The sequence below is a fragment of the Salminus brasiliensis genome, chromosome 9 (genome assembly GCF_030463535.1).
Source record: "Salminus brasiliensis chromosome 9, fSalBra1.hap2, whole genome shotgun sequence".
NCBI classification, from domain to species: Eukaryota; Metazoa; Chordata; class Actinopteri; order Characiformes; family Bryconidae; genus Salminus; species Salminus brasiliensis.
Window position 1 is genome coordinate 22,730,296 of NC_132886.1, and position 12,455 is coordinate 22,742,750.

Genomic DNA, 12,455 nt, shown 5'->3' on the forward strand with positions numbered 1-12,455 from the left:
TGCTCAGTGTAACTCGACACGAAGCTATTTTTGCTTAATGAAAATATAAAGAGTAATCTGGATGAATGTTTGGATTTACGTATGTTTTTCTTTGGTTGATTTTTTGGGCAGGAGTGTACAGGGGCTGATTAAGGTGGTCGGGAGGCTACTGCAGATCCAAGCAAGTCAGAGAGATAAGAAAACACCCTTTACCTGCCCGTACTCCATCAGGTAAGCACTGTTTCACATGATTTTGCAGTTTTCCAGTTCCAAAAAGACATGTTTGGTGTCTGTTTAGCATTGAAATGATAAAAACAATGTAGCTAACAAGCATTGAAACCGAATAACCCTCCAATTAATGTCTAAATCCAGTAGGCTATATAACATAAAAGGAAATATTTATTGAGTGTTTTGGGTCTGATAACAAATTTGCTTTCAAAAGCCTAGATATGTTTCATTTTGGGATTTTTAAGGACCAGTGGCCAAATTCACAAAAGTGTCTAGGGTTAGAGTTTGGGAGATTCTTCTTCAAATTCTCTTCATTAAGAGAAATTGTTATCTTCTAAAATATCTGTCTTCTAAAATCTAAAGAACATTTTCATTGTGTTTCTCAATTTTTCTTAAATATTCTAAAATCAATTAGTATTGTTAACAAAGTATATATGTTATAATATTTTCTAAAACTTACGATAGCTTCACACTATTCTTAGAGTTCAGAAGATAAGATGGTAAAATATCTAAATTACTAGATTAAAAAACAAGATTAAAAGTGGAGATTGGGCCTTATGCGACAATATCTTCCCAAGAATGTTCTTAAATTATTTTTTGAGAAAAGTCCTAACAAATAAATCAGATTCATGGTGTGTTTTTAAAGCGCAGAACTGTTCACAGCTTCGCTCTTTTAATAATGCATCCTTTTGTCCTCATAAATTGCATAAATCCAAAATAAGAAAGCACTGGCGAATGTCAGAATCGTTGTGAAAACTGTGTTTTAAAAATTGTTTGTGAATAAGGCCCATTGTAAAAAAAAAACACAGTATCACAGTATCTTTTTAGCTCTTGTTTACTGAAAAAAATGCTTAGATTGATTCAGTGTTCCTCCATTTCTCTTTTATCCAATGCATGGATTTAATTGAATAATGGTAAAATAAAAAATGTGTTTTGCTTCGTCTCTAATGAGTTCTAAAATGCAGCATAAATGGCATAAGTGGTACTTTAGTAAAATTTTAAGGAAACATTAAGACTTGAGTATTGCAAGGCAATTCTTACATTTTTTCGTATTCATCATAAGAGTTTTTTTTCTCAGGAAAGTTGAGTGAATGTGTAAAATGTTGCAGTGATTATCTTAAGTGAAGAACACTACATGTTTGGACAAAGCTGTCAACCCCCTGCTATCAGTAGAGGTCATATGTCTTTATGAGTTATTGCCCATAAATTTTTTCTCCTAATATGATTGCCCCCTCGGGGATGGTTGTCTCATTAGTGGTGATAAATGTGTAATTTGGTCTTTTTTGAAAAAATCACTCAGTCCTAATGAGCCTTAAGAGTCTTGCATTGATTTCATTTACAGGCAGCAGCTCTGGGCTATGGATATTGCCTACTATCCAAATGTACCTGTATTAAGTCTCAGACTTTGGGGTGTGGGGATCTGGGAGTCATCACGATGTCAGAAGTGTGGCATTAATACGGGGCCTGTCTTCAGTCCTTTGTGACCACCTTATGCTTCCATTCTGGCATGGAACAGGCTAAAACTCATAAGATTTGTTGAATTGTCCATCATTTTCACTACCCGGTGAGAAGATGAATGGATGGAGATATGTGCGCTTGTCTGTGATTGGTGCTTGGCCATCAGGGATGGTTTGAGGATTAATGGAGGGGCCTGCTGATGCCCAGTGTGTCCGTCTGCCTGATGCCACCCTCGTGCAATCTGTTCTAAGGTCACAAGGCCATTTACACCGCATCCAGGGACACCACCCGATTCACTCTTTTATGGTCTGTTAGTTAGTAATGTTACTAATGTTATTAATTTGTAGGAGTTATATTTTTATGTTTGTTTCTGAGAATTGGTGAGTTAAGCATGAAAAAGCGTAATGAAACGACAGACATACATATTCATGAATGTGACAAAAGGCTTTTTTAAGAAGAATCCTTCCGTAAAATAAACATGTGCCTTTTTAAAGTTGGGCCTGTTTCCTACATTGACCCCACCGAAGTCTACTTAAAATGAGTATTTTATAAATAAATTTAAGATTCAAAGCAACTCCATCTCAAGCTTACTTAAAGCCAAGAGTTTTCTTGGCTTACACTCAAATATAAATTCATGAACTTGTCATTGTTATAGTGTTTTATTTAAGCCTGTGCTTTAGCCTGGCCCGCAGTATGAACATTTACAGTAGTCACACTGCAGAATTCAAACAATTCAAACACATCATGCAAAAACTGCCTTAATACAAATTTCAATTGTTCCTATTTTCTATGACGTATCTCCCGGAAGCCCAATGTCTTCGATACACAGTGGATATTATTTATATCATGACATGTTGGATTGCTGACGTCTGGAGAAATAAGGTGAAAATTCCTGTATTTTTAAATATCACAGTATATTTTGCAAAAACAACTAAATATCACAGTGCCATGAACACTTACATTGCATATAATAATACACTAAATTACCTACTCCGGCAGGATAACTGCTGCTCCTTTTCTTCGCACAAGTCATCTGACTTGTGAGGTTGTGAGGTTTCTTACCTTTGAGTGAGATCTGGATCATTTTAGTGGCTAAAAATCTGAATGAACATGGTGGTAACAAGTAGTGAAGTAATGGGGATTTTTGCAAAGTGATAAGTCATTTACATGCTTGTAGCTGCTAAGGTTCTGCTTTTGAAATGAAAACCAGACAAAATGTTTATTTCTAGAACATCTTAGAGCAGTTATCAGAACTATGAAAATGTTCTTAATTGTTAATCTAACATTTTAGCCAAATGAGTTGGCAGCCAGCCAACACAACACTGGAGCATATGGACCCCCCCCCCCCACACACACACACACACACTGTATTTCACACGGTGGTGTAAAACACTATTTGGACAAAGCTGTCAACCTTTCTTTTGTCATTATCTTGTATCTGACCCCCCTAAAAAAAAAACGGAATTCCCCAAATGGAATTCGAGCCATCAAGTTTAGTAACGTTTGACGTGTTGAGCATGAAATAACTCCCGGAACGTCCTGTAATTTAGTTCAGCTTTTCTCTCTCTGCAATGTTTAAATAACATGCCCCAAAGGTGCTCTTTATCTTGTGCGTGGACCCCAGCTTGGTTTGTGAACTTGCAGTTAAACTCAGGATCCCGGGCAGCCGTACACGTCCAGCCTTTGTCCGACACTGAAAGCAGGTAATGCTGTGGCTGTCTGCCACAACTACAGCTTGATGGATGGGTTCCAGTGATGTGAATGCTGGGCTAGTTGGATAGAGAACACCAGAAGGTAGATAAGGAGATAATGAGTCAGAAGACTGTCTGTGAGAATAATGGAGTGCTTCTGTTCAGTTTGAACCCTCTGACTGAAGTGAGCTGAAGTGAAGGACTTCTTTTCAAACAGGAATTCAGCGCAGCCTTTATCTGGAGCGTAGGCTGCACAGCAGCCAAGTACACTGCCTGAATGTTTGGGTAAAGAAATAACAAACAAAATTTTTTTGTCATTTCCAATTTCCACCCAGAGGTTAGACCACCTCCTATCACATAATGCTGAAGTGCTGAGAGTGTAAAGGCTAACGTGCTTCCTCTAAACCCCATGAAGCTTTATTATTAATTCATTAAAAGAGCTCAACACTTTTGGAGGAGAACACTAACTGCCACTGGCATCACTGGAATGATCCCTAGAGTGGAAGTCAGGAAGGGCCATCCTACCCCTCTACAGAAAACGAGGCTAATTACTCTCACTAGGACTCCTGTCCACAGATGCATCTATAGGGATTGAACAAGGCGATTTCTTGTTATGGCTATGCGCCATTTTTTTTAAGAAAATAATGCAATATTACAGAAGCACCATTTAAAAATTAATGATGATGAAATAGTGCTGCACAGTTTATTGTTTCAGCATTGACATCTCCAATGTGTGAATGCGCATTATCACGTAAGAACTATGTTTGATGAGAAACCTGTTCGTATTTTCCATGACAAACCTACCAGAAGCAGACTATATCTATCCTGTGTATCTGTGTATTTTGGACCCCAAGTGTACATTATTAAAATTTAAATGTTGGATCGTTTACATCTGGAGAAATCTGGTGAAAATGCCTGTATTTTCTGTATTATGCTTTTCACAGTATGTATTGCAGAACAGCAAAATATTGCAATGTCCAATTTTTTCCAAAATCATGCAGCTCTATACAGAAATACTGCTAGCAGTTTACATCAGAACTGAAAACACTAGCATTCCCATAATACATCTTTCTGAACAGGCTACAATTACAAATCTATATTTAAATGTTCTGTATAGGCATACAAAAATATTATGTGTGTTTCAGAATGTGCTGTTTAGCTGATTGGTTAAATTACATGCCTTTGCCTGGTTCATTACGGCCTGGTTCAAACCCAGCACGCACTCTGCGCGAGCAGATAAATGATTTAATCAGTCTCTAAGTATTTCTCTCAGCCCTGAGTGTGTTTAGTTGAGTTAAGCTCTTTAGAATAAACATAAATATACGTACGTTTTGTCGTTAGTGATTTATTTGTTGGTTAGAACACCGTGTTTCATGCACAAATAAACGCTTACTGCCAGATACATAGCTGTACATGTCCTCTCTCAGATCTGCAATCTTCAGGTCTTCCTTCTAGAGGTCTGCGTTTAGTTTTATCGCCTGGTCTTTTTACATTTATCTTTTTCCCCCCCTCTGTGGGTTTATAGTTTAACTTTGACTGTGTGTCTGTGTGCGTGTTCTTTTGTCTGTGGCCTCAGGAGCTGCCCTCACCCGTACATCACCGTTCTGGAGAATCGTCCTGATTGCTGGCCCGCTCTGCTGCAGGAGATTGATGACTTCATCCAGCTGGCTGCTGACAAGTAAGAGTTCCCCTTCAGTATGATGTTCAGACAAGAGGCCTTGAGTGAGAGATAAAACCATCTCCCTCTCTCCCTCTCCCTTTCTCTCTCTCTCTCTCTCTCCCTCTCCCTCTCTCTCTCTCTCCCATCTAAACCATCTCACGCACACACTCTCGCTCTCTCCATCTATAATACAGGCTACTCTCAGATGACCTTACTTCTGTCAAATCAAGAGTTCCAAAGGAGACTCTCTTTCTTTCTCTGTATGAAACGAGTGAGGGAATATTTCCCGGTGGGTTGCTGTATTTCAAAAGGCAGTATATGGTTTTTGGTGGGTTTTTTTGAAAGAGGTTAAAGGCTAGCTTTAAGTCGACTGTAACAAAGTGGTTTGCACATCCATTGTCTGTCTGAGATGTGGAGATGATTAAGGAGAATCCTTAACAGTGGCTAATTTAGCACCACAGTTGTCCAGGTGTGTGGATATTAAGTTGTTGTTGGTGTTATTATTATTATTATTATTTAATTATCTTAAAGCTGTTTTTGGTGCTCCTAATCAGAGGACCAAAAAAAGTACTGCACAGAAAGAGCGGTCACTTTGTCATGGTCAGGGTTGTGATAAGCTCCTGGTCAACTGTACTGGCAGTGGTCTGAAGAGAACCCCTTTTAAAAAAAAAAACAGGGACAAGATGTTGGGTGCCCAAGGCTCAACAATGTGCGAGAATGCTAATATTTTTTTAATATCGCAATATGAATCGCAGAAAAGATGATTATTGCAATGTCAGTTTTTTTCCATTATCATGCAGCTCAGATTTTGTTTACATCAATTGCTGGGTGTCTGTTTACCTTTTCATTTACATTTACATTTAGCAGACGCTCTTATCCAGAGCGACTTACAAAAGTGCTTTGCTATTTACCCAAGAAAAACCTCAGCTAGTTAGAATAGACTAATAGTTCAAAGATACCTCTAAGCTTTAGACATTCCTAAGCACAAGTCAATAAGGTGATTTGTGCTAATGTGCTAATGCTGGATACCACAGGGAACTTTTCTATGTCCTGTAGAGTGAGCTATTTTGGTGGCATGCCAATGACTATTAGCATATTAGGTCTTAATGTTTTGTCTTAATATACAGCTAATCTGTGTGTTTGTGTGTGTATGTATCACTGTATTTGAAAGACCAGGCTACCCTCACTGATTCTGTCATTCCAACTTAAGCTTGTGAACAGCCTAAGACGACAAATGGGTTGACTGATGAAAACTGAGAAAGTGTTCATGCAGCAATGAAATAATTTCGGCCGTTAATAATATATCACATTAACACATTATTAACACATTAATTTTTACAGCAGTAACCTACACTATATGCTCTGTGTTTCTTCTGAAACCAGGGGCATTAAGAAGGAGTTTTCCCCTTTTTTGCTTCAGTAACAGCATCTGCTTTTATGGGAATGCTTACGCGACGTGATTGCATTCAGCTGAATGAGCCTTAATGAGGTCAGGTTTTGTCACTGATGGCGGATGCCTAGCTCTGAATCATGAATGCTTGTCTCAAAGGTGTTTGATCGACGTCCATTAATTTTGAGGAACGCAGTTCCACTCTTTATAACCTTATATCCCTCCAGCTGATATCTATTGATAATGCTTTTCTATGGAGATTAAACAAGCTGTGTGTGTGCAACTCCTGTATCAGTAATGGGTGTGCTAACCTTAAGTAGCTTAAAAGATGTGTCTTGATACTTTTGGTCATGTAGTGTTTGTGTGAACGCAGTTGAAAGTTCTGACTCATGTTTTTGCATTTCTCTCTTCTAGAGATGAGCCGTTATACATATCTATGTTGGCTCCGTTCCTGCGTTACCTTTACTGCGAGCCCCAGAGGCTGGCGGAGAATGCGCTGCTCAGACACAGTCTGCTTAGAGTCCTCCTACAGCCCAGAGAGGGTCAGGGCACCTCCTGCACTCGGGTCACCCACGAGATCCTGCGCTGCCTCATCCAGCTCTTCCCTCATGTACTGGTGAGAACAGGGAACATCTCTCATGGGTAGAAGTAGAGTCCAAAAGAATTGTAGCAATGGCACTACAGTCAAACAATGGAATTAATCAGCAGCAGGTTGATTTCCAATAGGGATCATTGATCAGAGGATAAACCTATAATGGCACGTTTTCTCTCATTGAGCTTTTAGCTAATTGGACCCTGCCAATGCTTTTACTGAATACGACACGCATCAATAGGCCCCTCAATGCAAACATTTACTTGTATATACATTTTCTATGACATTCACGTAAACATAGAGTTAAAAATGAGAAATAAATGTGAACCCTTTGGAATTATATGGATGACTATTGATTATTAATAAAATGGTGGTCTGATAATTTTCCAAATCACAATTATAGACATCTCCACCAGACATTTCCTGTAGCTGCAAATAAGATTTGCACAATGTTGAGGATGACTTTTAGACCATTCCTCCCTGCAAATGTGTTTCAGCCAGGGTTTCTGATTTTCCTCTTCAACTCATATCAAAGCATCTCAATAGGGTTAGGGTCAGAACTCTGACTTTGCCACTACAAAACATAAATCTTCCTATTCACCCAATATTTAGTTGATTTACTTGTGTGTTTGGGTCTTTGTCTTGTTGCACCAACCAAACTCGTCTGTAAGTTGTTTTGATATCATGTTGTTTTAATTGTTTCCTCAATGATAACAATGCAGCAAGGCCCTGAGGCTGCAAACTATGATGCTCCCTCCACCATGCTTTACAGTTGGGATTGAGGTGTTCTTTTTTTCTCTACACAGCATATCATTGTGGATTTATGCTAAAAAGCTCTTCATCTTTTACCTCATCTGTCCATAGAACATTTTTCTAGAAACATTATGGGACATCTAGGTGGTCCTGAGCAAACCTGAGACAGGCCACAATGTTTTGTTTTTTTTTTTTTTTACCCCATTTTCCTTTGTGGTGTCCTTCCATGCATACCGGTCTTGTTTAGTGTATTTTAATAGTGGGCACATTGTCAAACGTTTTTTTTCTTCTGTAGGTCTTTTGCTGTCACCAATGGATTCTTTCCGTGGCTTTTTCAGAATTGAACATTGTGCTCTTGATTTGACCCTAACAGGACGTCCAGTCTTTGGGAAAGCAGAAATTCCTGAATGTTTCCATTTGTATGTCTATAATTGTGACTATTTTATTAGTAATCAATGCAGAAATCCAGCTAATTCCAGAAGGTTCACTTACGTTTTCTATCAACAGGTCATACACACGCACCTGCAATGATTGAAAGACACACACACTTGCATTGGACACCCATAATACACAGAGACATCCCATCTGGTTCCCTCTGCAATCCATCATCATCCTGTCAGCACACATCAGTCTGTGTGTTCGTGCCTTCCCATGGCTGTTGCTATTGATAGTGTCTCTGTCATTGTTGATGGTATTGTCAATATTAAGCCTTTCACTTCAGGTTATTATCAAGTTTCTAGAGCATTTGTCTAAGACATTGTCACAAAGCAGCTCCATCTCAGAACTTAGCGGAGCAAGCAGAGGGTGACTGTGGTAGGAAAACATCAAATGAGGACGAAACCACCCACCTTAAGCGAGGAAAAAAAATATTTATTTATGAATAAAGCAACTAATAACTAATGAAATAATCTTATGCTGTGTGTCGATATAGATGGAGATATATAGATATAGTAGAGCGTTTTCCGTATCCCAAACCCTTATTATTTCTGTTGTTTTATACTGTTGTTTTTTTTTTCATTCTCCTGTGGAGCAACAGACTCCTGACTGAATGGTGTGTGGAAAAATAAAGATAAACTGGACAGAATGGAATTATTCATGCTGAAGTGTGTTTGTGTTTGTGTGTGTGTCTCTGGTATGTAGGTGGACAGTGTTACGGCTGTAGTGGAGCTGAGTTCCTTGGCTGAATCCCTGACCGCTGCGCTGCTCTGTGAGCCGGAGTGCTGGAGGGCTGAGTTAGCTCAGCTGGCGCTGCAGCTGGTGTGTGCCTGTCAGCTCAGCCTGCAGCTGGGAGGAGAGCTCAGGTCTCTCCTGCACACCCTGCACCAACTACTGCCCGTCTGCAGAGAGGTGAGCCCTGAGTGTAGTTCAGTCTGGTTGGTTCAGGTATACTTGAAGCTAGAGCCCAACCCTATTGAGGAAAACGGCACATTTAGATATTTTATGTTTGCATTAAATACAGTGTGTGCAGAATTATTAGGCAAGTTGTATTTGAGAGGATTCTTTTTATTATTGAACAACAACTATGTTCTCAATCAACCCAAAAGACTCATACATATCAAAGCTTCATATTTTTGGAAGTTGGAGTGGGTTTTTTTTTTTAGATTTGGCTATCTTAGGAGGATATCTGTTTGTGCAGGTAACTATTACTGTGCAGAATTATTAGGCAACTTAATAAAAAACAAATATATACCCATCTCACTTGTTTATTTTCACCAGGTAAACCAATATAACAACACAAAATTTAGAAGTAAACATTTCTGACATTCGAAAACAAAACCAAAAACAAATCAGTGACCAATATAGCCACCTTTCTTTACAATGACACTCAAAAGCCTTCCATCCATTGATTCTGTCAGTTGCTTGATCTGTTTACGATCAACATTGCGTGCAGCAGACACCACAGCCTCCCAGACACTGTTCAAAGAGGTGTACTGTTTTCCCTCCCTGTAGATCTCACATTTTATGAGCGACCACAGGTTCTCTATGGGGTTCAGATCAGGTGAACAAGGGGGCCATGTCATAATTTTTTCTTCTTTTAGACCCTTACTGGCCAGCCACGCTGTGGAGTATTTGGATGCATGTGATGGAGCATTGTCCTGCATGAAAATCATGTTTTTCTTGAACGATACCGACTTCTTTCTGTACCACTGCTTGAAGAAGGTGTCTTCCAGAAACTGGCAGTAGGTCTGGGAGTTGAGCTTCACTCCATCCTCAACCCGAAAAGGTCCCACAAGTTAATCTTTGATGATACCAGCCCATACCAGTACCCCACCTCCACCTTGCTGGCGTCGGAGTGGAGCTCTGCCCTTTACTGATCCAGCCTCGGGCCCATCCTTCTGGCCCATCAAAAGCATTTCATCAGTCCATAAAACCTTAATGTCTTAAGATATTTTCTTGGCCCAGTCTTGACGTTTTATCTTATGTTTCTTGTTCAAAGGTGGTCGTTTTTCAGCCTTCCTTACCTTGGCCATGTCCCTGAGTATCGCACACCTTGTGCTTTTTGATACTCCAGTAACGTTGCAGCTCTGAAAAATGGCAAAACTGGTGGCAAATGGCATCTTGGCAGCTTCACGCTTGATATTCCTCAATTCATGGGCAGTTATTTTGCGCCTTTTTTTTCTCAACACGTTTCTTGCGACCCTGTTGGCTATTTGCCATGAAACGATTGATTGTTCGGTGATCACGCTTCAAAAGTTTGGCGTAAAATACATTGAACATGATAACATTTGCACTTTACTGCGTAATTAACACACTACAGTCTGTTTTAACTACCTCAAGGGTCTAGATAGAGCAAACCGTAACCTGCACAACTGTCTTTAATTTAAATGAAAACTTTTTTGTGTGTTGGGGGGGTTTGTTTAATTTTTTATTTTATTTTTTATTTATTTATTTTGTTTCCTGTTGCGGATTCCTACTGAATCATGAGGTCCATGCCGTGGTGTGAACTGAATTCAGTATTTACAGTAAAGTACAGTAGTATTACAGGATTTTATACTAATTTGACTCTGGTTACACAGCGTTATGCAGTTCTCACAAGCATTTCCTGCCCAGTTTAACAAAGTTGCATAGTGCAGTTTCTGATGTGCTAGAGTCTGGAGTAGCTATTCAACCCATTACAGTCAGTGGAGCCTTGCAATGGTTATGAAGCTGTTATTTTAAGGTGCTTAGCTCGGAGTAGTCTTGTGGAACCGTACTGATACCGAACTGTGGTCCAAACTGCAGTGTAAATCAAACTGTGACATTTGTGTACTGTTACACCCCTAGTCATGATGAATCATGTTTTTGAAGTCAAGACGTAACATGTTTTTGCATTTTGTGAGCATAAAAATGTGTTGGTTCTATGAAGCTAAGGAGTCCTTAAAGAGAACCTTTAAGTACCTGTCCCCCTGCTCTCTAAAACAAGTCCACAAAAACACAGATTTTACACTTTTGACTTGAGGATAAAAAAACGTAATATAATAAGGATAAGAGAGTCTCCTGTTTCTTTTCCTCATTTGCGTATTACTGCGATACTAGTATTAACAACAAACAGCATATTCAGCCCTACTGGACACAGCACAGGAGTAAATTTCACAAAGCAGTCTTTCTCAGTAAGCTTTGTCCAGTAGTCCTAACGGCGGAACATGACTTTGAACTGGAATTATCCAGCTAACTGAGAAATCCTGTTTTGTGAAATACCTCCCAGAGCTCTTCATAGGAGCATTATTAAGCAGGTGTGTGGACCTGTGTGGACTTTCAGGATTTCAGTTCAGCCTCTGTAACCTTGGGCTTTGTAAGAGGACTCTCAGTTTAACAAATTCTTCTTCATTGAATAAGGAATTATTTGTTTAGCTCTTGTTTAACAAACCGCAGACTACACGTAAACTGTTTATCTTCAGATAAAAAAAGGAAAAAAAAGCCTTTCTCTTCAAACAAAAAAGATTTGGTTTATTTGTCTCCGGGATTTGTTTTTGTTACAGTGGGTGTAATGGAAAAGCCGCGACGGCTTCAAACGGGGGTTAGCTGTGTGATGCTAATCTCTTCAAAGCCTCTCCTCTCATCTCTCTAAAAGGCTTGTGGAAGCTTTCACACCAGCCCGGAGCGATTGTCATTCTCCATTCAGCGCCCCCTCAAAGACTCCATCTGCGTCTGGCTCTTCTCTGACTCCTCTTTTTTTTCTCTCTCTCTCTCTCCCCAGGATCTCCCGTCTGAGCAAGTGATCATGGGGATCTCCCTGCTCCTTCTCAGAGCCTCCGCCTCGCAGCAGAGCGCCCTCCTGGAGCTCGGTGAAGACTTTCTCCTCATCTGAACACCTCTCACTAACATAGATAGCTTTACCTCCACTTCCACATGGGATGTTTATGTGCTAGGAATAGGCTATTTCTCTCATTCTATGTTTCTAAGTGTAGAGTCTAATGTTCCATTCTCCATTTAACTAAACAGTGTGATTAAAGTTTTGGCCATAGGACATTCATTTTCTGTGGATGTTTTACAGCTGTTCAGAACAAGTGCACATTTCCGCATGTCATTAATATTAATATGATGAAATTATAATTCATGTAAGGCCTGATATGATGACATTGCACTGTTATGTTGGTGTCATTGGTGTTCTGTTTGAATGATTACAAACAAGAGACTTTACCCGTCACATTTATCTGTTTGTGCATTTTGTGCAAGTATTGAGTATTGCTGTGTTTTTTAATTTTTATTTTATTTTATTATTAT

At 39.4% G+C, this 12,455-nt stretch overlaps 1 protein-coding gene across 2 annotated transcripts in view; it reads left to right on the forward strand.

The window, feature by feature from the left end:
- The window catches only part of focad (focadhesin), a 73,764-nt gene that overhangs the window by 18,431 nt on the left and 42,878 nt on the right, over positions 1-12,455 (forward strand). For both annotated transcript variants that reach the window (XM_072687853.1, XM_072687852.1), the window contains exons 5-9: positions 112-210; positions 4,933-5,034; positions 6,821-7,022; positions 8,892-9,098; positions 11,929-12,016. In XM_072687853.1, coding sequence (XP_072543954.1) covers positions 112-210; positions 4,933-5,034; positions 6,821-7,022; positions 8,892-9,098; positions 11,929-12,016 — 698 coding nt within the window. The remainder of the gene's footprint in view (positions 1-111; positions 211-4,932; positions 5,035-6,820; positions 7,023-8,891; positions 9,099-11,928; positions 12,017-12,455) is intronic.